Below are 27,439 nucleotides of genomic sequence, written 5' to 3'. Positions count from 1 at the left end.
TAAAATAAAATAGTAACCATCATTATATATCAATTAAAAAGAAAACTATCTTAAAAAAAAAATAAAAGAGGCTCTTTAGCTCCTCTTCACTTTCTGCCATAAGGGTGGTGTCATCTGCATATCTGAGGTTACTGATATTTCTCCCAGCAATCTTGATTCCAGCCTGTGCTTCCTCCAGCCCAGCATTTCTCATGATGTACTCTGCATAGAAGTTAAATAAGTAGGGTGACAATATACAGCCTTGATGTACTCCTGTACAATTGTCTTAATCTTTCTTTCACTTGCCTTTACAGATAACACTAATGCTTCCTTAATTTTAATATACTGGACATAAGATGTATCCAATAGCTAAATTTCAAGAGCAAAGAAAAAAAAATAATGAACTTCTGATGAAATCCAAGTAAAGAAAATACCCAAAACCTATGTGCAACTTATATGGAATGCATACTTCTATAACAGATAATACCATATGCCATATTTCTGCAGTTGAAATGTTTAGGATCTTACACTGTTTTGCAAAATATAAGTGAAGCTGAGGAAACAAAATTTATTACTTTAAAAGAAAGTAAAACCTTTCTATAAATTATTTTTAAAAGGTAACAATACTAAAAAGTTATTTTATATTGGAAACACATCCAGATGTCAATTTCCTAAATGATCTACAAAGTTAAAAAAATTTGCAATATTTTTGCAACACCAAAATGCCACAGCTTCTATGCACAAGGAATGAGATGTATGGGGAGAATTCGGTAAATTTAGGAAAAATAGGAAATTCAGACAAAAAAACTCACTCCTGGCCCTTACCAAGTGTGAGTCCCTTAAGTAGACCAAACATAAGTACATTTGTCCGTACATTCAAGTCCTCGGCGTGCTGGAAAGCAAGATAACTACAGTTTTTATAGTTAAAGTGTTTTTTGATGGCACATTTTTTAAAAAGACTTGAATTTAGAGCTATGATTCTCCTAAGAGAGGAAGGAATATCATAAATAGAATCGGCAAGTGGCTTTGTCAAAAGAAACACACTCTCACATGCCTCTTCCTCCCAGTCAACAGTCCAGGTGCTGGGGGGAGGGGGCCCCAGTACTGAAGGGAGCTGTGTACCAGTCCCTCAGTCCTGCAAGAATTAGTGACTCAGAAGAACAAACACGGAAAAATATTTTGTGGCAATAAGAAAGCAGTATAAAAAAAGAGAGAATTCTCATCTTGCGTTTTATTTCTTCTACTTTTACAAAACAACCGTTTCAAAACTTTCTTACAAAAACTTTACAAAGACACATATACATGACATGCAGGAGATGAGAATAATGTTCCTCTAACACAAAAGCATTAAACAACATTTCGGGTGCTGGACACAGCACTTCTGGCCCATTTATTTATTAAGACTAGAATCCTCAGAGTTCTCCACTGCGACATTTTCTAACACAGTATTACTGGTTGTGGAAAGTAATTTGCCTGAACTGCTCTCTTTCTCAGTCTCCTCCCAAGTAGTTGTCAGAGGCCTCCTGAGGGTTTCCGGAAGCAAGAATGTTAGAACTCCACTCACTAAGGCCAAAGTCCCAACAAGCAACTAGAAGGAAGCAAAAAAAAAAGTGACACATCAAGAAAGAAATGTACCCTTCAGAGAATAATCATTTCTGAACCTTGTTCAGAGGGCAATAGAATTGAAATTGACATAACAGCTGGCATTTTTGTTTCTCAGTAGTAAGACTTTTTGGGTTACTTTTAATTAGTTGACTAAGCTTAATCTGATCATTCATTATCCACCGTGGAGCACCTACTCAATAAATCCCAGTTACTGCCTGCATTATTACTCTTGTAGGTGACTCCACTGACGTGAGTCTGAGTGAACTCCGGGAGTTGGAGATGGACAGGGAGGCCTGGCGTGCTGTGATTCATGGGGTCGCAAAGAGTCGGACACGACTGAGTGACTGAACTGAACTGAACTGAGGCACAGTCCTAGGAGCTACACTGAAGGAAAAAAAAAAAATCCCTGCCCTGTCTTGCCAGGCTCTAGAGTCTCGTGGGAGAGCCCAGCATCTTGGCTTTGGACCTGATGGTCAGGGACTGTCTTAGTTAACCCTGCTCCTGCCCCCAAAAATGGACACGCTATCAGCATTCAGTAAATGGTGGGGACTGAATAAATGCATGCATGCACGAATGAACAGTTCAATGAACCAAAATCTGCAGCATTTGGGGGAAACAAAACAGAGGCAATGGAAACTAGCTGCTACTTTGTGTGGGGGGAAAGACAGTTTCCAAGTGATTTCCTATAAAAATTCAGTATTTCTTTATCTTCCAGGTTTTGACACATGAAAGGTAACCTTTTAGACTACCACCAAGGTGTTTGCTTTCAAAAATGCAAATCACATTAAAAAACTAAAGTCTGCATATCTCTTCTCTGTTGATCACTATGAAGATATGGGTGGGTTTTAGAACTAAATCTGAATATAGTCTGTAGAAACTTTGCCTTTGCATAATTTAAACTCCTTTAGCAAAAAGTACTGAGAAGAGCCCATAAAAATAAATTAAGGCATGGGCTTTCTGATAAATCTGCATATTTGGTGCTTTTATAGTCTCTGAGGTACAGTGCAAACTGAGACACGACGTGAGGCCACATCAGGTACAGATGTGACCTGGGAAGACAGTTCTTGACTTGTTTTGCAAAACACTGATAACCTAATTCCAGAAATGCATGAGTAAGCCAAGAAACAGTAACAGAATTTAAAGTGATATTGCAAAGGACGTAGAAATCCCAAGAGAGACCTCTGTCAGGGTCTGAAAAACACTGAACAAGTCTAAACAAGAAATAGAATCAAATGGACAATTCAAGACAAGAGTGGATTTTCTTTTTTAACTTGGTAGTGAGAATCAGTTCAGTTCAGTCACTCAGTTGTGTCTGACTCTTTGTGACCCCATGGACTGCAGCATGCCAGGCCTCCCTGTCCATCACCAACTCCCAGTTTACTCAAACTCATGTCCATTGAGTCGGTGATGTCATCCAGCCATCTCATCCTCTGTTGTCCCCTTCTCCCCCTGCCTTCAATCTTTCCCAGCATCAGGGTCTTTTCAAATGAGTCAGCTCTTTGCATCAGGTGGCCAAAGTATTGGAGTTTCAGCTTCAACATCAGTCCTTCCAATGAATATTCAGGACTGATCTTTAGGATGGACTGGCTGTATCTCCTTGCAGCCCACAGGACTGTCAAGAGTCTTCTCCAACACCATAGTTCAAAAGCATCAATTCTTCAGCACTCAGCTTTCTTTATAGTCCAACTCTCATATCTATACATGACCACTGGAAAAACCATAGCTTTGACTAGATGGACCTTTGTTGGCAAAGTAATGTCTCTGCTTTTGAATACACTGTCTAGGTTGGTCATAACTTTTCTTCCAAGGAGCAAGAGTAGTAGTGAGTAGTGAGAATAGCCAGGCACTGAATAAACTCAGAACCTTGCATCTCTCCTTTCACTCCAAGCAGGTCCTCCACCCCCTTGGCCAGTCCTCGCTACCCCACACAAGCACCCCAACAACCCCCTCCATCCCACCTCTCCCTCCCCCTGGCCAGGAGGAGCCTTTGTCCCCTCTTACCTTCTCCTGGGGGTGGGCTGTGGAGGGGTGGGGTCTTCCTGCATCAATAGATCTCCCTTCTTTCTCACAAACTTTTGATCTTTTCCTTTCCACTGGCTAGTTTCCCTCAGTAAAAATAAATTTCTTGAGCCTCTTACAATCTCTGTACCCACTCTGCCTGGGAACTTGTACTTGCTACCTATGTAGCCCTAGGCAGGTGACTTAATTTTTCTGCTCCTCAGTTTCCTTATCTGTAAAATGGAAATAATAATACTACCTGCCCCCAAAGGACTGTTGAAAGGATTAAATTAAATAACACATTTAGGGCACTTAAAACAGTAACAGTTGAGGAGCCAATAAGCGGTAGCTGCCATTACTGCACTCTATCTTCGGAAACAAGCAAGAGACTCTCCGCCTCAGCCCACATCCACTGCAGCCCCCGCCCATCTTCTCCACAGCAGTCCCTGCTTCTCCTTCCATGCTGCCCGCCCCCCAGCAGCATGGCCCTCCCCCAATGCCCATGGACGCTTCTTCCCAGGCCAGATTCCTAGCTGCCAAATCTGACAGCCGTTTGCCTGTTCTGCCTTCCTCGCCTCCCCGCCTCCTTTGGGGCCCTGGTCACCTCCCTTGCTGCCCCTCAGTTTCCGCCCTGAACCCCTCTTCCCATCAGGCGCTAAACGCCACTGTTTCCAGGCTTCTGCTCTTCAGTCGCCCTCCCTTTCCCCTCACTCTTCATTAGCTGACTCTCAAGCCTGTGCCCCTCGGAGTTCCAGACCTGTAAAGGCACCAGCCTCCCCCGGCCCCCACCCCGCTGCCCCCTCTCCAGCCATCAAGCAGGCACCTCCCACTCCTTACCCAAATTCAAGTGCACCGTTCCTCCCCACCTCAGCCTGATTGCTCCTCCTAGAGTCCCCTACAGCCCTGAGAACAACCTTCCACCCCTCCTGCTGCCTACCCTCCACCATACCCAACTTGTCACGGGTCCAGAGGGTAACACTTTTCCATCCTGTCTGCTCCAACCTGCCTTTAGTCTGATATTCTGACCTCCTTTGAGATCCCTGCATCCTTTCACCCTTACCTCCTGACACCCACAACCCACCCTGGGTGTTAGCAGCAATGCCAGCACCCAGATCCAAACTGGCCATGTTTCTTTTCCCCTCTAAGTTTTTGCCTTTCTGTTACCTCTGCATGGAATTCCCTTATCTCCTCTTCCACCTGGCTGACTCTCACCGGCCCCTCCAGACACAGATGAAAGGCCCCTCCTGCAGGAAACTTCTCCTCTGGCCCTAGCTGGGTTGGTAGCCCTCTCCTGCAACCCCATAACCCCAACATTCCCTACCCCAGCCCTCTTCTCTGGGACCTCTGCCTTCCACACCAGTCTGGACATCTTTCAGGACAAATGCTGTCTCTTTCATCCCTGCTCCTTATCACCTAATTCAAAATCAACACTCAACTTTTGCCAAATGAGTTCACAAATACAAAGATTATGTGAATTAGATGTCCACTTTTTCCCTTAGATTACTAAAAAATAATGGTTGAAAATAAAAGCAACAGAAGGAATGATGCTCATGCGGTTGTTTTGGAAAGAAAAAATATAAACTTATCTTCTAGACGATTATGTCTAGTCCTCAAAAGGAAAATACTGGCTCCCTGGGCAGTTTAACATCCATAAATAAGCTTAATGAGAAATTTAATAATTTATTTTTTTACTCATTAAAAATAATAAGCAACATCTGCTACTTCCAAAGGAAGCACATTCACAGAATATTTTTGCAAATACACACAAGACCCGGATGACAGAGGTGGTCCCAGGGAAGGGGGGATGAGGGTCAAGGTGGAAGAACTTGTTTCTCTGCATCCCCTTTAGGACTGTTTGTTTAACCTACGAAAAAGGCATGGTATTTGGATTTGAACCCAAGTATGTCATCTAAGGGCTTCCCTGGTGGCTCAGACGGTAAAGAATCCACCTACAATGTAAGAGACATGGGTTCGATCCCTGGGTTGGGAAGATCCTCTGGAGGAGGGCATGGCAACCCACTCCAGTATTCTTGTCTGGAGAATCCCCATGGACAGAGGAGCCTGGTGGGCTATAGTCCATGGAGTCACAAAGAGTCAGACATGACTAAGTGACTAAGCACAGCACAGAACATGTCATTTAATAGTGATAGCAAAAACAGCACCTACATTCTATGAATGGAAAAGACCCTGATGCTGGGAAAGCTTGAGGGCAGGAGAAGAAGTAGGCTACAGAGGAAAAGATGGTTGGATGGTATCACTGACTCAGTGGACATGAGTTTGAGCAAACTCCGGGAGATAGTGAAGGACAGGGAAACCTGGTGTACTGCAGTCCATGAGGTCCCAAAGAGTTGGACACAACTGAGCAACTGAACAAAAACAACATTCTATGAAGACTGCTTTTCGTAAAGCAAGTAAAAGAGAGCTTGTCATATAACAAGCACTATTAGAGTAGCTGTTATATAAAATTAAAAATCCCTTTTAACTTTGTAGTCTGTAATGGATCTTTATGGATATCCTTTAAAAAATCTTTATTTGGTTTTAGTGACTTTATAGCAGTTTGCTTTTATAGATTTATCTATCTTCTTCTGTGTGTCTTGGCTTCCTTTTTAAAAACATTTTTTCCACTTTCATCTTCTATTAATGAGGAACATAAAGAAGAGAAGTGAAAAGCAAAGGAGAAAAGGAAAGATATAAGCATCTGAATTCAGAGTTCCAAAGAATAGCAAGGAGAGATGAGAAAGCCTTCCTCAGTGATCAATTAAAAGAAATAGAGGAAAACAATAGAATGGGAAAGACTAGAGATCTCTTCAAGAAAATTATAGATACTAAGGGAACACTTCATGCAAAGATGGGCTCAATAAAGGGCAGAAATGGTATGGACCTAACAGAAGCAGAAGATATAAAGAAGAGGTGGCAAGAATACACAGAAGAACTGTACAAAAAAGATCTTCATGACCCAGATAATCATGATGGTGTGATCACTCACCTAGAGCCAGACATCCTGGAATGTGAAGTCAAGTGGGCCTTAGGAAGCATCACTATGAACAAAGCTTGCGAAGGTGATGGAATTCCAGTTGAGCTATTTCAAATCCTAAAGGATGATGCTGTGAAAGTGCTGCATTCAATATGTCAGCAAATTTGGAAAACTCAGCAGTGGCCACAGGACTAGAAAAGGTCAGTTTTCATTCCAATCCCAAAGAAAGGCAATACCAAAAAATGCTCAAACTACCGCACAATTGAACTCATCTCACATGCTAGTAAAGCAATGCTCAAAATTCTCCAAGCCAGGCTTCAGCAATACATGAACCATGAACTTCCATATGTTCAAGCTGGTTTTAGAAAAGGCAGAGGAACCAGAGATCAAATTGCCAACATCCACTGGATCATAGAAAAAGCAAGAGAGTTCCAGAAAAACGTCTATTTCTGCTTTATTATCTATGCCAAAGCTTTGACTGTGTGGATCACAATAAACTGTGGAAAATTCTGAAAGAGATGGGAATACCAGGCCCCCTGACCTGTCTCCTGAGAAACCTGTATGCAGGTCAGGAAGCAACAATTAGAACTGGACATGGAACAACAGACTGGTTCCAAATAGGAAAAGGAGTAAGTCGAGGCTGTATATTGTCACCTTGCTTATTTAACTTCTATGCAGAATACATCATGAGAAATGCTGGGCTGGATGAAGCACAAGCTGGAATCAAGATTGCTGGGAGAAATATCAATAACCTCAGATATGCAGATGACACCACCCTTATGGCAGAAAGTGAAGAAGCACTAAAGAGCCTCTTGAAGAAAATGAAAGAGGAGAGTGAAAAAGTTGGCTTAAAGCTCAACATTCAGAAAATTAAGATCATGGCATCTGGTCCCATCACTTCATGGCTATAGGTGGAGAAACAGTGGCTGACTTTATTTTGGGGGGCTCCAAAATCACTGCAGATGGTGACTGCAGCCATGAAATTAAAAGATGCTGACTCCTTGGAAGGAAAGTTGTGACCAACCTAGACAGCATATTAAAAAGCAGAGACATTACTTTGTCAACAAAGGTCCGTCTAGTCAAGGCTATGGTTTTTCCAGTGGTCATGTATGGATGTGAGAGTTGAACTATAAAGAAAGCTGAGTGCTGGAGAATTGATGCTTTTGAACTGTGGTGTTGGAGAAGACTCTTGAGAGTCCCTTGAACTGCAAGGAGATCCAACCAGTCCATCCTAAAGGAGATCAGTCTTGGGTGTTCATTGGAAGGACTGATGTTGAAGTTGAAACTCCAGTATTTTGACCACCTGATGTGAAGAGCTGATTCACTTGAAAAGACCCTGATGCTGGGAAAGATTGAGGGCAGGAGGAGAAGGGGATGACAGAGGATGAGATGGCTGGATGGCATCACCAACTCAATGGACATGGGTTTGGGTGAACCCCAGGAGTTGATGATGGACAGGCAAGCCTGGTGTGCTGTGGTTCATGGGGTCACAGAGTCAGACATGACTGAGTGACTGAACTGAACTGAACTGAAAGTTCTAGCACAAAGGAGATGCTTCTGGAAAAGTCCATGCCCTAAAAGAGAGTAGTGAGCTCTCAAAAATCTTTTCTTGTGTAGGCCAGACCCAACTCCCCCAATTAAGCACACTTGACTGGGTGCCTGTTGCTGGGACATAAGAGAGAAACACATTGAACCAATGATTCCCAAAAAGCAGATGCATACCACCTGTGGGTGCACAGTGATTTTTTCTTTAAGGTCATCTCAAATAATTTATTACTTGTAGGATTTTGCTAGTGTATAAGACATATAACTAGTATGCATGTGTGTTAGTTGCTCAATAGTATCTGACCCTTTGCAACCCCATGGGCTGTAGCCCACCAGACTCCCCTGTCCATGGGATTTCCCAGGCAAGAATACTGGAGTGATTTGCCATTTCCTTCTCCATGTAACTAGTATAACACCCATGATTTCACTGTTATTGTTGCTTAGAGCAAATCTAAATTATAAAAGCCAGTGTATCTGATTTAAAATGTTAAATATTATAAATTATAACATGAACGGCACACAAAGTAAGAGAAATGCTTTACTGGACCCAATTATGGTGATACAAAATGCCCTGTTCTGCAAGAGTTCAACGGTTTAACTGGGAGACAAAGACATGTGCAAATGTTACAGCCAGACTGCCACAGCGGGCTGTGGAAAGGGTACACACGAAATGCTATGCAGACCTGGGAGAGAGGGAGATTGGGTCACTGGGTCTGGGTGGCCTTCTTGAAGAAGTGGGGTTTGCTCCATGTCTTAAAAGCTATCAATACACAGGGGCTGCCTCATCTACACCTCTAGAGCATTCAGCCCCCACTAGTCATCCAGCAGAGTCAGAGCAGGAGGACAAACTGGAAACAAGGCAAGTGGGTCCAGTTCTGGTCTCAGCTCCCCAGCTGTGTAAGTCACAGCCACTTAAAGCTCCAGGACACCATCATCCAGGAAAACTGCTCTCCGGCAAACCTGGAAAGATGCTGTGGAAGGGACCTCATAGGAGTACTGGAGAGAAATTGCAGCCATAATGCATCTTCCAGTTCTGGGAGCCCTTCACGGTTCTGACCCAGATGCACTGCCAGCTTCTGAGGAAGCCTGGGTCCTAACGGTTCTTGGATTTACTTCTTAAGGAAAAAAAAAAAAAAAGGTCTTTATCTATCTACCATAAAATGTAAGTTTTAAATGCATAAAACAAATGTACAGTTTAAGAAACAAGTGGAAACAGTGGCTGACTTTACTTTTGGGGGCTCCAAAATCACTGCAGATGGTGACTGCAGCCATGAAATTAAAAGATGCTTACTCCTTGGAAGGAAAGTTATGACCCACCTAGATAGCATATTCAAAAGCAGAGACATTGCTTTGCCAACAAAAGTCCATCTAGTCAAGGCTATGGTTTTTCCAGTGGTCATGTATGGATGTGAGAGTTGGACTGTGAAGAAAGCTGAGTGCCGAAGAATTGATGCTTTTGAACTATGGTGTTGGAGAAGACTCTTGAGGGTCCCTTGGACTGCAAGGAGATCCAACCGGTCCATCCTAAAGGAGATCAGTCCTGGGTATTCTTTGGAAGGAATGATGCTGAAGCTGAAACTCCAGTACTTTGGCCACCTGATGCGAAGAGTTGACTCATTGGAAAAGACTCTGATGCTGGGAGGGATTGGGGGCAGGAAGAGAAGGGGACGCCAGAGGATGAGATGGCTGGATGGTATCACCAACTCGATGGACGTGAGTTTGAGTGAACTCTGGGAGTTGGTGATGGACAGGGAGGCCTGGCATGCTGCGATTCATGGGGTCGCAAAGAGTCAGACACGACTGAACGACTGAACTGAACTGAACTGATAGTACACATTGCTATATTTAAAATGGATAACCAGCAAGGACCTATTGTACGGCACATAGAACTCTTCTCAGTGTTATGAGGCAGCCTGGATGAGAGGGGATTTTGGGGGAGAATGGATACACATATATGTACGCAGAGTCCCTTCACTGTTCACCTGAAACTACCATAACATTGTTAATAGGCTATACCCTATTACAAAAGTTTAAAGTTTGAAAAGAAAAGAAATAATTATCATGGTCTTGATCACCCACAAGGAAACCCTGCTTGCACCCCAGAAGCCTGTCCCTCCCTCTTCCACAGGAGGGGGTCCTGGTTTAGTCAATTAGCCCCATCAGTTTTCCTGGTTTTAACATGTATTGTTGCAGAAAGTCTGAGGAAAAGGGGTCTCTTTCTCTTAAGGAAATAAAAAGGTACATGAAAGCTTGGGGGAGGTGGGCAAGAAGCATTCTCTGCAGAGGGGATGTTCCAGCAGAGGAGGTGGCGCAGGGTATCAGCCAGAGCAGGGTGGGTGTGGAAAGGCGCAGGAAGTGTGTGAAGAAACAAAATAGGGAAGATGGGGAGGGGTCAATCTGGAAAGGACAGGAGGATCAGGCAGAGCTGGGGTTTGTTCTGAAGGTGAGGGGCAGCTGGACTGGAGCTGTAGGTTCAGCAAACAACCCTGATGGGGTGGGTTTGGGGGTGAGGTGGGGGTAGAGTGAGGGGAGGGAACCTGGGAGGCAGGCAGTGATGAGGAGCTGGACTGGAAGCAGGTGAATAGGGAGGTTTTGAGTGAGGAGGATTTGGTGTCGTGGATTGAGAGGAGTGGGGCGGGGGGAATAAAAGCTGGCGTTCCAGTGTCATGTGGGAGGCCAAGGACTCCCACCCCACGGTGGAGACAGAAGGAGGAGGGAACATAAGCCAGCTGGGTTTGGGAACTGGAGAAGTTATAAGATGCTCAGGGAGGATATCCACAGGGCTAGTGAGACTGCAGCTTGGAAGTCAAGTTAGCACTCAGGAGCAGCTATCCACACAGCGACTGGGAGAGACAGCCAGGATGGCTCTTGGAGAGTGAGGCAATCAGAAACAGAGACGACAGAGAACAAACAGCCTAGAGAGAGCTCCAAGCAGGAGGTTCCAAAAAGGGAGCCTGGAGGAGGAGGGAGAGGGCCAGCACCCCTGGGGCTCCCCGTGAATCACTGCAGCACCTCCAGCCACCCCTACCATCCCCACCTCCCTGCCCCCCACCTCCCATCACCCATCTTCCTCCTGCCCCAGTTGTGTAACAGTGCTCCGTATGCCTTCCCAAACTCACAGCCGGGCCAGGAGGAAATCTGCAAACTGAGCAGAAGCGCCCTCAGGCTTCATAAACAGGTGAACAGCTCACACTGCCAACGTCCGGAGGAGGCACACAGGTAGCCCCGCCCATGAAAAGCCCCTCAAGTTTCAGAGAAGCTGCGAACCACACACCCCTACACCTTTCCACCAGATACCACCAGATTCTTCCAGGAGCAGCAGCCTCCAGAACTGGCCTTGATCAGACATCACAAAGGCTGGGGGTGGGAGGAAGCCGGCTGATCCCGATGGAGGAGCACAGGCTCAGAGACCAGAAACCAGAGCTCCTGGCTTCATGATGTGCTGAGGAGAGGACCTACTTGAGCTGATCAAGTTGCAATTAACCGCTGACAGTGGGGAGAGGGGGGAAGGCAATCAACAAACAAGAGAAACAGCAACCACCACCCTACTTCACAATTGATGAGCTATTAACAAGGCTGCTAGAAACCCCCAAGCCAAATTATAAATTGGAGCCTAATAAATCAAAACATAGAAGGCAGTCAGCTGCTCTGTCTCACCACTATCTCAGTCAAGTTCTAGAAATTGATGAACACCTGTGGCATGAAGATCCAAATGCTGGAGAGATAAATGCACAGCGGGGCCACGATGCTTCCCACACGGCCCACCGTGCTGCCACTCCCTACGGCCAGCGACCTGGAAACACAGAGAGAATTAGGACAGCAGCAGGAACAGAAGACAGGGACATTGAGGGAACAGCTGCCCAGGTCCCCGTCCACCCTCCCCACAGAGAATAAATACTAAAACTTAAGTCAGCTTAACATACTTGGAAATTAACTTTAATTTTTCAGGAATTGTTCATGATTTCCCCTGGAGGAGGAAATGGCAACCTACTCCAGTATCCTTGCCTGGAAAATCCCATGGACAGAGGAGCCTAGCAGGCTACAGTCCATGAGGTCACAAAGAGTCGGACACAGCTGAGCATGATTTATATTCACATTCTGTGAAATATCAGTGTCTACAAACACGCAGATAATTCAGGACAAAAGAAAGGTAAATCAGTCTTCAGCTATGCAGATGAAGCTCTTACGATACTCATTCAGCCTAACATTGAGGATAACATCAGTCTTCTATAGCTTATTTAGAATAAGCTTATTTAGAAGTTTATTTAGAATAGGAAGTGGGGATTTGGGAAACCAAAAGATTTATATCTATGGATCACTCTATTTCAATTTTTTAAAGTCAAGCAACATCTTAATATACTTGCCTTTAAAACTTATTTACAGAAACCTTACAGAATCTCTAGCAGGAAGCAAAGAATGTGCTTCCAACATGGGTGTGCTGTGCTTACTCACTCAGTCATATCCGATTCTTTGCAACCCTATGGACTGTAGCCCACCAGGCACCTCTGTTCATGGGGATTCTTCAGGCAAGAATACTGGAGTGAGTTGCCAGGCCCTCCTCTAGGGGATCTTCCCAACCTAGGGATCAAACCTAGGTCTCCCGTATTGCAGGCAGATTCTTTACTGTCTGAGCTACCAGGGAAGCCCTTCAACCTGAGCAAGTATCTCTTATTAAGCCTCTTATTAAGAGAGGCCCCAGGAGAAACCAAACATGCCAGGCTCCTTGATCTCAGACTTCTAATCTTCACAACCATGAGAAAACACACTCCTATTGTTTGAAGCCCTCAATCTGCGCTGTTTTGTCATGGCAGCCCCAGGACGTCAAGAGACACATCCTTAGAACATTAGCCCTGAGTCGGTGTAAGTCAATCGTGTTTGAGATTTTAAATGGTTTTAGGACAATACAGCACTATTTCAAAACAAATTCTCTAATATCCTTGCTAATGATGTATAGACAAAGCCTCTGATTCAGAATTAGCATCATCATGCAATCTTCCCACATCTCGGAGTTCCCATACTTCCTCAAAAAGAAGGCATTTATACTCAGAGACTAAATGTAAGGCTATGACACACAAGTGAAAGATAATAAGAAAACAACACAAAAATAAGTAACTCTTACCTTACAATGGTTGGATACAGCTCCGCTGTATAAAGGTATATAAGGCCAAACGCTGCCCCTATGAAAAATTTTCCAGCCATAGTTGCCACCACTAGCCAAAAATGGTATTCCTGAAAATGCATATATTGGCAAAATAGACCATCATTTTGTCATCAAGTAATATTTTTAACAGAAAAAGAGAAAATCCTTTAAATTATTACTTAAAACTTTCTAATCCTCCAGTGTCTTTCAGAACAGTAAGTTTCATTTTTGTTTGAATCTATTTTGTAAATTCTGCTCACGGTCTGCAAAAGCTTTCCCTCTTTATGAGATTTAGAGAAAAGTTTTACAGTGCCTCCTCTGCTAGGAGATTTCAAATTACCAACTAAGAAGAGACATTTGGGAAGAGACACTGTGGAATAAGACCCTCCCAGATAGCTTCTGCGGTCATCCTTGACGTATTCTACTTCCTGTAGTAGTTCTCAGAGACGTCTCATAGTCCATTTTTTCTCTCCTCCCTTGTCTGCCAGCTGGGTGTTGAGACCCAGGTGACCATGGAGTTCATGCATTAGGGGTGGCAGCATTTCTGTCAACTTGCATCCCTGAGTGACTCCAGGGAGCCAAACACCCCCTTCACCACCCCTACACCCACCAGCGAAGAGCCACCTCAAACTTTCTGTGAGCAAGAAATAAACGTCTATGATGTGAAGTCACTGAGATTTGGGGGTGCCTGTATTAAGGCAGCCAGTGTCACCCAACACCTTCATTACTTTGCATTCAGTGTTTGCTGAATGAATTAATGGAACTCAGAAAAATTGTATTGTGTTGACGTTACCATTTGGAGAGAAGTTTTATTAGAGAGGCAATTTTTGTGATCAGGGGTTAGTACTCTATTTCTAGAAATGCCATCAGCCACTTTCCAGTCTTCCGCATTACTGCTGGGGCTTAACTACCGTAGAGGTGAAAAGCTCTCAGTTCAGTTCAGTTCAGCTCAGTCGCTCAGTCGTGTCCGACTCTTTGCAACCCCATGAATCACAGCACGCCAGGCCTCCCTGTCCATCACCAACTCCCAGAGTTCACTCAGACTCATGTCCATCGAGTCAGTGATGCCATCAAGTCAGTGATGCCATAGAGTCAGTGATGCCATCCAGCCATCTCATCCTCTGTCGTCCCTTTCTCCTCCTGCCTCCAATCCCTCCCAGCATCAGAGTCTTTTCCAATGAGTCAACTCTTTGCATGAGGTGGCCAGGGTTCCCCTAAATCCTCACTGGCTCAAAGACAATTGCCATCAACTCAACTAATAGAACTGCAAGCTACTTAAAAACACATGCAAAAAAGGTATGGATGAAGCTCCTTCAAAGTGGCAGAGACCTCCAAGTCTTAAGTAGTTTTAACTAATGTGAATCAGTTGCATGTATCAATCACCTGGAAATTTCAATCCATAAAACATTTGATTTACCAATTATTCACTGATAATTAAGTGAAGCATAAAAGGAAGTCACTGGTTAGCTTTCAAACAATTGTTTGAAATCTAATTTCAAACAATATACAAAACTTAAAATGCCTTGATCTAAATGTTGAGATACTATTGCTTTATAATTATATAATCACTATAATTATATAATATAAAATATAAATTATTTTAAAGTATTGTTATAGTGACTGTATTTTCTAAATTGAGAATGAAAATACAGGTTCTAGTAACATTTGAGGTGAAGAAAGGAAGAGTTCTTCTGGGTGCAAGAGGTATCCTAGGCCAAAGAGTTTGCCAAAATACAGGAATGAGGAAGCCATTTCAGTAGTTTATGGCACTGTTTCTCACTAAGAAATTGCATTCTTAGAAACAAAATTCTTGGGAAATAGATGCACAATAGAAATTGGAAACTACTAACCTACCACAGTGAAAAATAAGGCTGTTTAAACTGGGACAATTCTGAACATAAGACTCATAGTATCTTTCATCTGTCCCCATGACTCCCTTGCTCCTTCAGATTTCTGACCAAATGTCACATTCTCTGAGAGGCACACCATCCTCAACCACCTTAGATAAAGTAACAGTACACATGTGCATTCCCCCTCCAAACACAGTCACTCTCCATCCCTCATTCAATTTTGTTTTTCTTCATTTTACTCAGAGAAACTTGACTTACTGCATGTCTTCAGTACCTAGAAAAGAACCTGGCACATACTAGATGCCGGATAGAACTTTCATGAATGAATAAAAGTTTAAGCTGGTGATACTCACTGGAAAGTGCAGTCTACTCTCCTCACTCAAGATTACCGTGTTTACACAGTACAACACTGACCATCTCTGAGAAGTGGGATTTGGGCCTTTGCCCCCACCTCCCACATTTCTTTTTCCCTTAAATTTTCTACTATTTATTATAACAGAGAAGGAATGGGTTTTTTTAAGAAAACATTTAAAATATTATGAATATAATCTACCCCTATGTCTTCTTTCATCTGCGTATTCATAAGCTGAAAATGTCCCCATCAAACTGTCACAGTATAACTAACCATTCCCTAAGTAAAACATAAAAGAACTCACCTTGGGGATCACCATAATCACACCATTGGTCACTGCGCTTGACAGAAGGGAGAAAATCAGAATGTTTCTTCTCCCCACACGGTCCATCCCCAAGCACACAAAGACATAGGCAGGAATTTCCACTACCCCTGTCATGAAGCAAAAGGACACATCTCTATAAGCCAGAGCATCCAGCTGAACAGGGGGACCCCGCCTTCTAACCCCATGGAACGGTCAGCCCTCTCTCTGATCTCACGGACTTCTAAGAACCATCTAACAACTGCCTAAGAGGCAGAAAGGCCTGTGACTTTTAAACTCACTGGACTGGGGAGAAAGTTTACTGAGATGTGCACTGATGCTCACATAATCTGCTTAGCACTTATCATCTCTCCTCAGAATCTTAATCCCCAGTGAGGCTGGAAGCTCCCAGGACACACAGCACAGTGCCTGGAGGGCAGGCCGGTGGAATGAACAAATACATAAGTTAATAGACAACACTGATCTTTTCTGATCTTTGGCTTCTTCTGCTTGACAGAACTATGGGGAAATGTTTGTGTCAGTAACTTCGAACTTAGAAATTAAGGTAGAAAATTCAGTGCAGCTAGGTCCATAGTAATGATAATTGTTTGATGGATTTTAAACCTAAAAGTTAAGCTACTATGAATCCCCCACTGAGCAAGGACCTTGTCTTGGATCTCCTTTTACTCCTCCTCAACAAAAAACAAAGTCTGGAACTGACTTAAAAGCCCTTCCGTTGAAGAACCAAAGTTTGAATCTTAGATCCAGAACCAAAAAGCTTTACATCTATCACCCAGAACACAACAGGGAGCAAGCAAGATTTCTCAGCAAAACTGAGCAAACCCAGTAGCCTCTGAGAAACTGTCACTGCTTATTAGCCTAGATTGTCCATGTAAGTGAAAGGTCTCTTCTTTCGACTCTCTGCAGCTTGCCTAACCTCAGGACGCTACCCATCACTGCCTTTGAGGACTGGTGTACACTTGCCTGTTTAACTACAGAATGCTATTAGCACCTGGCCTGGCAGGTCTGGGTCTACATGTCTTCTGTGGTTTGGGGAACATATCACTGCAGGTGGATACATATTTCCTGAGTTAACATTCTTAGCAGTATATCAGAAATTAAACTCTGCTGCAGCTGCTCAGAAAAGAAAAGGCTGGACAAAGACAAAACATAACATTCTGAGCCCTGCTGGAGAGACGAGTCTCCCTTCTCTTCAGTTCAGTTCAGTTCAGTTTAGTTGCTCAGTCGTGTCCAACTCTTTGCGACCCCATAAATTGCAGCATGCCAGGCCTCCCTGTCCATCACCAACTCCCGGACTTCACTCAAACTCACGTCCATTGAGTCGCTGATGCCATACAGCCATCTCATCCTCTGTCATCCCCGTCTCCTCCTGTCCCCAGTCCCTCCCAGCATCAGAGTCTTTTCCAATGAGTCAACTCTTTGCATGAGGTATCCAAAGTACTGGAGTTTCAGCTTTAGCATCAGTCCTTCCAAAGACTGATCTCCTTTAGAATGGACTGGATGGATCTCCTTGCAGTCCAAGGCATTCTCAAGAGTCTTCTCCAACACTACAGTTCAAAAGCATTAATTCTTGGGCGCTCAGCTTTCTTCACAGTCCAACTCTCACATGCATACATGACTACTGGAAAAACCATAGCCTTGACCTTCTCTTCATTAACATGAAAAATAAACAACTCCAGAGAAAAAGCCTCCCCTTCACAGACCCTGCTGTAGGTCTGGTGCCTCTGGACCAAAACAGTAGGTTCATCCATTACCCTACTCTTTTATTTTTTTAAGGACTTTTCAAGATGAAATAAAACAATGATTCTCAAAAGAACCTCCTGGGAATACCTGGATTACCACCTCTACTTTCCAACTAACACTAAATCAGTCAGTTTAGTTCAGTCACTCAGTTTTGTCCAACTCTTTGCGACCCCATGAACTGCAGCACACCAAGCCTCCCTGTCCATCACCAACTCCCGGAGTCCATCCAAACCCATGTCCATTGTGTCGGTGATGCCATCCAACCATCTCATCCTCTGTCGTCCCCTTCTCCTCCCACCTTCAATCATTCCCAACACTAAATGTCTTGAGCCAAATGAGTAAGTGACAGCTCAGGCAGGGACTGGTCTTTGGGAGCCAAACCTTTCCTGCCACCTCCCTCCCTCATGTCTGATTCCCTCCAAGTCTGACTCTGGGCTCTCCTTTCTCTAGCACTGTGTGCAAGGCCACCAGCTGAATTCCTGGAGCCTAGCAAAGCTGCACAGCTACTGGGAAAGCTGAAGAGACCTTTTCAAGTATATTTCACCTTGATTCTTCTTGAGCTGTAGCGATGCCGCATCTATATTTTTGACTTGACTATGTCTGGTTTAGAAATGGTGCAACCAACGAACCCTTCTGGGATTAGGATAATGTGCCATTTTTTTCTTCACTTTTATGATGTCTAATCTCTCTAATCACTCAGACCCCATTTTGATCCTATCTCCATATAACCCCAAAGGTGTGTCCTGAGGCTACTGTAGCATTCATCACCTACAAGTGGCACAAAACCTGAACTGAAATCCCCACCAACCTCAGACCATCTCAGGAGCTGAAAACTTGTTCAAAATTTGCACAGCACAAAAGCACTGACTAGAAGAGCTTAACAAGCAGGGGGGCTACTGGCAAGGGTCATGACATGAAAAGATCAAAGGCAGTGGAGACTATGTGTGTGCTCAGTCGCTTCGGTCCTGTCTGACTCTTTGCAACCCCATAGACTGTAGCCCCCCAGGCTCCTCTGTCTATGGGATTCTCCAGGCAAGAATACTGGAGTGGGTTGCAAGGCCCTCCTCCAGGGGATCTTGCCGACCCAGGGATCAAACCCCCGTCTCCTGCATTGTCGGCAGGTTTTTTACTGCTGAGCCATCGGGGAAGCCCAGTGGCTATAAAACAATGCTATTTGTCTTGGAAACATTTTTATATTTATGAGATGGCCTGTTTCCTTGAGAAGTAATACATCTCCATCAAATTTAACAGACTATAGCATAAAGATCCAAAACCCCAGCATTCCTAAACTTCCCGAGGTCACACCCCACCCCACTTGATTCTGCTACCATTTGCTGCTCTGTTCTAGAAATCCTGGCCTCCCCTGGTGGCTCAGACAGTAAAGCATCTGCCTACAATGTGGGAGACCCGGGTTCAGTCCCTGTTTCTCAAACTGACACGTAGAATGCGTTCACTTGTTCATTTGTTTATAAAATGTGTTTGAAGTCAAGATGGGCTCTTTTTATAAACTTGTTGGTCTGTCCCCCCTAAAAAAAAAGAGTAGTTCTTTTTTTCTTAAAATGACTTATAATTCCTTTGTGCTATAATCAACAAAAACAGGTGTCTCATCAGAGCACTTTAATGAGAAGGGATGACATTTATATATAACAATTTTAAAGCAAAGTCTTCTGGGGATAATATCAAATGCAAGTAGCCTACACAGAAACAAATGCATTTCTGATAATTCTGCACAAATGCATTTCTGATAATTCTCTCATGTCTGGTGTGAATTTGGTTAGGAGTCACACCTCAGGCTATCACAGCTTCAGAGCTATTTTAACCTGCCACTGAACTAAAAGAAGCATGACATCATGAACTATAGTTGCATGTGTTTAGGTTATTTTACTGACTAAAATTCCTAAATTAGAGGGTAGAAAGATGCCAGAAGAGCTCCAAGACATGCTAAATTTTAAAAGGAATGCAACTTGCAAAAAAAAATATGTAGTGAATAATCTCATTTATGTTAAAATATAAAACATTTATCTGTACAAATGTATGGAGATGCATAAAAAGAAATCTGAAAGTACAGGCCAAAGGTTATAGAAGGTACCTCTGAACTGCAGTTCTGAGATGGCAATGGGCTTAAAGGAAGGAAGCAAGCAAGGGGAAGAGGCAGGAAAGGAAGGAGGGACTCAAGTCTTTGACTTTCACTAAAAGGGGCTTCCCTGGTGTCTCAGATGGTAAAGAATTTGTCTGCAATGCAGGAGACCCAGGTTCAATCCCTGGGTCAGGAAGAGCTCCTGGAGAAGAAATGGTTACCCACTCCAGTATTCTTGCCTGGAGAATTCTGGACAGAGGTATCTGGAGGGCTACAGTCCATGGGGTCGCAAAGAGTCGGACATGACTGAGCTACCGACACACACACACACACACACACACACTAAAAAAGACCATAATGACTTAGCCAGCAGTGTTGTTCCTGGTAGAAATAAAGACAATAGAAACATTCTCAAAACCTGGTAGAAATTTCACTTCGCAGCTACACTTAATATAGTTTAACCACTTACCCATAAGGAAGAGATTTAAATATTCACTGCCTCCCAAATGAACAGAATTCAAGGAGAAGGTGTAGAACCCCAAACACCCTGTGAACCAAATCAGCCAAAGAATAAGTGTCCTTGCTCCAATACTCCAGTCATAAAACAGTTCTGACAGGGTGTGCTTCTCAACTTGAGAGGGCTTATTACCAGCAGAACCATCGTGATCCAGTGATAAAAGTTCTGACAGTTTACAGGATCTCGTCCTATTCCACTTGGCCATCGTATCAATTACTTTTTGTGCTTCTTCATATTTTCCCCCTGAGATAAGCCAAAAAGGTGTCTCTGGGAGCATCCAACAGCACAGGATAAAGGGGAGAGTCACGGAGGAGAGCACTATCTGATAGATCCACCAGGTCCTGACGAAGTAGCCCGTCAAAGCCACCACCATGGTTCCAAAGGCAAAAAAGGAATGCAAGTGGATGGATGCCCATGTCCGAGACTTCATGCCGGCAAATTCTGTCACATAGACAAACACCACCACGAGATAGCCACTTCCAGACTGCAAAACAAAGCAGGGAGGGTGGGCCAGATTTAAGGTCACACACACAACTACTAAGGAGTTTGACCCTCTGCAAATCACACCAGAAAGAAAAGAAAGCTTTGTTTTCTCAAAACCCATGTCACATTCATACAATGGAATTTAATCCAATCCATCCTTCTTCAAATGTGTCCTCTCATCTTCCCACACCCTGTCTACCCCAAAAGGCAAAGTTTGAGTGGTTTTGCATGATGTTAGACACTGCCTTTTGCTTCATTTAAATATTGCTTTACAGTGTGAATTTACATCTCAGTTCCTTGCAAATATGTGTATTCATTTATCTATATAGAGAAGAGCCTTTTTTATTAAATCCTAAATTCTAAATGGGAACAAACCATTTATAGTAATTAGTGAAAAGAAAAAGATTTGATTAAAATTTCATTTTGACATGCAATAACAACAACAAAAACAGACAAATTGGACTTCAGGGAAATTTAAAACATCTATGCATCAAAAGACACTATCACTGGAGTGAAGAGGCAACTTATGGAACAAGAGATATGCAAATCATATATCTGATAAGAGACTAATATCCAGAATACACAGAGAACTTCTAAAACTCAAAAATAAAACAAAACCTTACATGATATTTGGTCCTGTCAGAAACATCCATAAAACATTCAGTCCACACCAAAAGGTCCTGGAAATTTGGTCCTACCCAAAAGACCTATAAGCATATTTGGTCCAAGCCAAATGGTTTTGGATAAGACCAGATATCAGCTACCTTTTGGCATGGACCAAATGTCTTATGGATGGTTTGGATAGGACCAAATATCTGTTAACCAAACAAAAAATCAAATTCAAAAATGGGCTCGGATTCCTCCAAAGAAAATACTGGAATGGCCAATAAGCAATGAAAAGATGCTCAGCATCACTAATCATTAGGGAAATGCGAATCAGAACCACGATTTGATATGCCACCTCAGGGACATTAGGATGGCTAGTATAAAATAAAATTAAGTGTTGGTGATGATATGGAGAAATCAGAACCCTTATGCACTGTTGGCAGAAATGTAAAACGGTACAGCCACTAAGGAAAACAGTATGGAGAGTCCTCAAAACACTAAAAATATAATTGCCTTATGATCCAGCAATCCCATTTTGGGAATATACCCAAAAGAATTTAAGGTGGGATCTCAAAGAAATATTTTTACACTTATGTTCATAACAGCATTATTCACAGTAGCTAAAATACGGAAGCAATCCAAGCTCCCATCAACAGCAATCCATCAACAGATGAATAGATAATACACAATGGAGTATTATTTAGCCCTAAGAAAAGAATATTCTGACATATGCTCCAACATGAATTAACTCTGAGGACATTACACTAAGTGAAATAAGCTAATCCCAAAAAGACAGATATTGTATGATTCCATTCATATCAGGCATAGTATCTAGAGTAGTCAAATTCAGAGAGACAGAAAGTAGAATGGTGGTTGCTAGGGGTTGAGGGGAAAGGAGTATGGGGAGCTACTGTTTTATGAATATAGACTTTCAGATTTGCAAGACAAAAAGAATTCTGGAGATGGATGGCAGGGATGGTTGTACAACAGTATGAATGCATTTAATATCACTGAACTGTAGATACTTAAAAATAGTTATGATGGTAAATAATGTAATGTGCATTTTAGCACAATAAAAAGAATGGAGGAAAAACTTTATTTTAAAAGCAGGCCTATATTAAATTTAACAAAATTCAGATTATAATAACACTATGTGACTACTCAGGGAATAAACAAAGAATGACACAAATGGATTTTTTTGTGGAGGAGGGTGGAGGCAAAAGGACTAGAAGTTCTACAAAATTATTTCACATTTGACTTTTATTAATATAAATTAAATTGTAAAATTAACTTTTGAAAAATTATTCTGGGGCACCACTGACTTCCCCAAAGCCCTCTCTTAATCCTTTGATATTCAAATCATGCTCTTTTGAAGGCTTGTCTTGTCATTATCTTTATGGATATTCATTTCTTCAAAAGTTAATTGGTCTATCTCTGCCAGGTCCCAATTGGTCAAGGGATCTGTGTAGCATTAAGGCAGTTTTCTCCCACTGCTTTCAAAGACTCTTTGTCGTTTAGCATCTTTTGTAAGATCTGCAATTTCATTTTGCATCAGAGTTGGAAAGAGGCTAGCCCAGTAGCAGCAAGCAGAGAGGTGCTTGATAGGGATGACTCAGTCTCACATTTTGGTCAGTCTCACATTTTGAGCTTTTATTTCCCCATGCAACCTTGTAATTGCAAGACTCAGATAATGAAGCCTGATAATGAGGCTTCCCATATTGAAGAATCCAGTGGTTTGGTAAATTTAAACCTTCAAACACTACAAATTTCCCCTTTAATTCCCCATCAAGGTAAGCTATAACATCAGTCCTCAAGATGTTTTTTCCAAGGCCAGTTGTTTTGGAGTTCCCTCCCACTTCTACCAGTTACTTCTGTCACTGGGTTCAAACAATCCATGCACAACTGCCTGAATAATTCCAAAAAGTCTCCTTGATCCCATTCGCACCTGTCACCTCCAGTAATAATACTCAGTTCCTCACATCTACCCTGACCCCACCCCTGGCACAGCAGTCAGAATGACCACTTCACCCCTGAATTCACTGAACCCCTTCAGAGGATTCTCATTACCTTTAGGAAACCAGGCAAACCCTTTGTCATCTTACAAGGTCTGCCTAGCCATCTCTCTCTCCTTCAGCCTCACGGTGCATTTCACCGCCTCTCTATTCTCCTGGTATCTAGACCTTCAGTTTCTTCACACCTCTAGGCCTTCTCACTTGCTACTCCCTCTGCCTATAAGGTTCTTCTCTCACCCATCCCTCAGACTAAAAAGACCCTGACTCTCTAGACTCCCCATCCCATCCCCCACTGTGTGGAGCCCCTCCCCCCACTGCTGGTCCTTATGTTCAACACTGTACGGATTTTTTACAATGGTCCGTCAGCATCTTGCCTTCCTGCTACACTATAGGGTTATTGAAGCATCCTGGTCAGGTTTACTTAGCATGACAGTCTGTAGGTAGATCAATAAATGTGCTGAGTAAATGAATCTGCCTGCATCTTCCCTAAGCAGAATTGCATCACAAATATATTTCCCATAAAAACCAAAGGAAAGAGGCACAGAAAATCAATACCACATTTTACAGAAGTATTCTATGGGTGGCTGTCTGATTTTCTTGGCTCTGGAAATCAGCTCAAGGTATTTCGCAAGACCAAAAAAGATAATTTTAGAATTATTCTCTCAATTATTCCAAAAGAGGACTCCACCCTCTCTCAAGACCTCTCTTTGCCTCTGTTGTACAATCATTCCCACCAGAAGGTCTATTATCAAACCTCACCCTGCAGCTACAGAGTCATTTCCTCTTATTCTGTCCTTAGTGGAGACAGAACTGCTGGTTGTTATCTCTTGTGTTAAAAACTCTCTGCATTCCCCAAAATATTATACTTTTTAAAGATACAACACCTTTGGTTCTCCTAAATTGTTTTTAATGCATCCTTCTATCCTTGACCATCTATGAGTGGCTTCTTAGGGACCCTTCTTAGCTGTTGATGAAGACTCCAAAAGAGAATATACCACCTTGCCCTTGGAGGGGGCACAGTGACCTCTTCTTCTGAGGCTGAAGTCCTTGGCTTCTCCCTACACCCTTAGGTCATCTGCTCCAGTGACAGGGGATGTATGCCCTGCTCTGTGTTCAGCAAGATCACAAGCTCTTCCCGAAGAGAAAACTTCACTCTGTTATCCTTGAACAGTGACCTCCAAAGAGCCGCTGTTGCCGCTGTGAGGTAGTATGGAGCCTGTCCGGAAGCCTCACTGAGTGTGGAAACTCCCTGGTCCACTTCCAGCAACAGTCAGCTTTACTCTGTGCCAGGTACTGAACTGCAGACATTTCCCTGAATCTCAAGTGAGTCCTGGTAACAACCCAGTGAAATAGGTATTCTTTTCTACAGTTTACAGATCAGAAGTTAAGGTTCGAAGAGGATAAGGCATTTGCCCAAGGTCACACAGCTGAGAAGCCAATATATGACAATGCTGGGATTCAAACACATGCCCTTTCCACTATCCTCCCCTGTTCCCCAAAACAAAAAGGTCTGAAGCTTTGTTTTTACCCTTCCTGCACATTATACAAATGACATTCTTAACAATATGCCTTAACTGTCTGGTTCATGCATACATCTAGACTGACATAACTGCTCAGAAGTAAAATAATTGGAGCTATTATTTGTAATGGGTATAAATAATGACTTTTTAATTTCTGTCCCCTTGTGCCTTCCTCTCTCCCTCTTGTTCTTCCTGTCTCTTCTCTATCTTTTGCCTTACAGTATTGGCTCGAATGGGCTTCCCTGGTGGCTCAGAGGTAAAGAATACACCTGCCAATGCAGGAGACAAGGGTTTGGTGCCTGGGTCAGGAAGATCCCCTGGAGGAGGAAACGGCAATCCACTCCAGTATTCTTGCCTGGAGAATCCATGGGATTCTCATGGACAGAGGAGCCTGGTGGGCTACAGTCCATGGAGTTGCAAAAGAGTCGAACATGACTGAGCAACTAAACAACAACAACAGTTGGCCAGAATCCCCAATAAAATGCCAACTGGAAGTGATGTCTCACAGATCCCTGCTGCTAGTAATGGTGGAATGTGGATCACGTGTCAGGCACAGAGTCCAGTGAAACGTTTCAGCCTACTAAGCCACAATTTTTCATTTAACAGCCTTCATTCTAAGCATAAGGCACTAATATTCTACAGAAAGACTTGGGCAGTGAACAAAGATTAGTCCTTGATCGCTATCTCACTAGATTCAAATAAGCACAACTAACAGAGTTAAGGTTTAATATAAAAATACTGCAGTGGAATTAAAGAGGCAAAAACAAACAAACACACACAAACCCCAACAACAACCCAACTCACGATAGCAAGAAGAAAGCGTGCGACTATGAAGCTGTAATAATCAAATGTGAATGCCACCGCTATGCCAAACAAAAATACACCGGTGCTTGAGGCCCACAAAACAAGGCGTCTTCCTGCCCTGAAAAATAAGAATCACACAGTGGAAGGAGCAAGGTGTGGCTGCAACAGTTTAAAACATCCACTCTAATTCAAGAAAGATAAATTTTACCTATATTTTTAGTAGCTTATGTATTTGACTTATTTATTTTGGGTAAATCATGAGTTAACACACAATTTTCTCAAAAGGCCAGTTTTTCAGTGGCCAAGTCTCCACCTGAGCTGCTAATATACACACACAATCACTCTGGGTGGTCCCCAAAGGACCTCCTAACCTGGGATTAGGAGGAAGGAGAGGGAAGATCTGTCCTTTCCCTGTCAGCACCTGCTCTGTCACCTGCTGGATCATCTTCCCTGTTGGACTGGCTCTGCCCACAAAGGGGGAGGCAACTCTTAATAAGCCCCTCTAAAAACAGTGACATTCTGCTAGTAGAATAAGTTGCCTATTTGCCCTATATTTTCATAATTGGGAAGGGAATTTCCTTCTTTAAAAAGCAAACAAGTAACAATTACATGCCTACGGATTTAAAAAGTGAGATGTAATTCATATGATACAAAATCCAGTCTTTTAAAGCAGGGATCCCCAACCTTCAGGCTGCAGACCTGTACCTCCTGTCAGATCAGATCAGCAGCAGCATTAGAATAGAAATAAAGTGCACAATAAATGTAATGTACTTGAATCATCCTGAAACCATCCCCCACCTGCCCCAGTCCATGGAAAACTTGTCTTCCATGAAACCAGTTCCTGATGTCAAAAAGGCTGGGGACCACAGTTTTAAAGTATACAATTCAGTGGCTTTTTAGTGGATTCTCCAGGCAAAAATATTGAAGTGGGTTGCCATTTCCTCCTCCAATGTGTGAAAGTGAAAAGTGAAAGTGAAGTCGCTCAGTCATGTCAGACTCTTCACAACCCCATGGACTGTAGCCTACCAGGCTCCTCTGTCCATGGGATTTTCCAGGCAAGAGTACTGGAGTGGGGTGCCATTGCCTTCTCCAAGTGGATTCACAGAATTGTGCAACTCCCTTCCAAAAAGGAATTGTGCAACTCCCTTCCAAAAAGAAATTCTGCACCCAGGAATCATTTCTTATTCTCTGTTCCCTCTGTCCCCTGAAAGCCACAATCTACTTTCTGTCTTTATAGAGTTGCCTCTTCTGGACATTCTATATAAATGGAATCGCACACCATAAGGCCTGGCTTATTTTATTATGCTTTCAAAGTTCATCCATGTTACTGTACTTCATTCCTTTTTATGACTCAATAACATTTCCTTGGAGAAGGGAATGGCAACCCACTCCTGTATTCTTGCCTGGAGAATTCCATGGACAGAGGAGCCTGGTGGTCTACAGTCCACGGGGTCACAAAAGAGTTGGAGATGACTGAGCAAGAGCAACTAACACACACAACATTCCATTGCGTGGCTATACCACGTTTTGTTCATCCATTCATCCCTAGATGGACATTTGGACATTGTTTCCACTTTTTTGGCTATAATGAATAATGCTGCCACGAACATTTGTGAACAAGATTTTATGTCAAGTTATGTTTTCAATTCTCTTGGATATGTACCTGGAGGTGGAATTGCTGGGTCATATGCTAACTTTATGTTTAATTTTTAAGAAGCTGCCAAACTGTTTTCCAGGGTGGCTGCCCCAATTCTACCATCCCAACAATTTCTCCATATCCACGCTTGTTATTGACAACACTTGTTATGGACAACACTTATTATCTGTCTTTTTGATTACAGCCATTCTAGTGACCAGGGGTATTTCACTATAGTATTGATTTACATTTCCCTAATGATTATTGATGTTGAAC

At 43.0% G+C, this 27,439-nt stretch overlaps 1 protein-coding gene across 2 annotated transcripts in view; it reads right to left on the bottom strand.

Moving 5' to 3' along the window:
- Window positions 1-1,195: 1,195 nt before the first annotated feature.
- Window positions 1,196-27,439, bottom strand: part of SLC22A16 (solute carrier family 22 member 16) — a 33,305-nt gene continuing 7,061 nt past the window's right edge. Inside the window, exons 3-9 of one of the 2 annotated variants that reach the window (XM_042253315.2) lie at window positions 25,528-25,645; window positions 20,235-20,586; window positions 20,055-20,132; window positions 15,748-15,875; window positions 13,221-13,330; window positions 11,795-11,894; window positions 1,196-1,567 (exon numbers count right to left, since the gene is read on the bottom strand). In XM_042253315.2, coding sequence (XP_042109249.1) covers window positions 1,370-1,567; window positions 11,795-11,894; window positions 13,221-13,330; window positions 15,748-15,875; window positions 20,055-20,132; window positions 20,235-20,586; window positions 25,528-25,645 — 1,084 coding nt within the window. In that variant the 3' untranslated portion in view covers window positions 1,196-1,369. Of the gene's footprint in view, window positions 1,568-11,794; window positions 11,895-13,220; window positions 13,331-15,747; window positions 15,876-20,054; window positions 20,587-25,527; window positions 25,646-27,439 lie in introns of both variants that reach the window. The other variant, XM_004011206.6, reaches the window with a different exon arrangement.

This window comes from Ovis aries, chromosome 8 (genome assembly GCF_016772045.2).
Source record: "Ovis aries strain OAR_USU_Benz2616 breed Rambouillet chromosome 8, ARS-UI_Ramb_v3.0, whole genome shotgun sequence".
In the NCBI taxonomy this organism is placed as follows: Eukaryota; Metazoa; Chordata; class Mammalia; order Artiodactyla; family Bovidae; genus Ovis; species Ovis aries.
The sequence above is the reverse complement of the archived record's forward strand: the minus strand, read 5'-3'. Positions and strand labels throughout refer to the sequence as shown.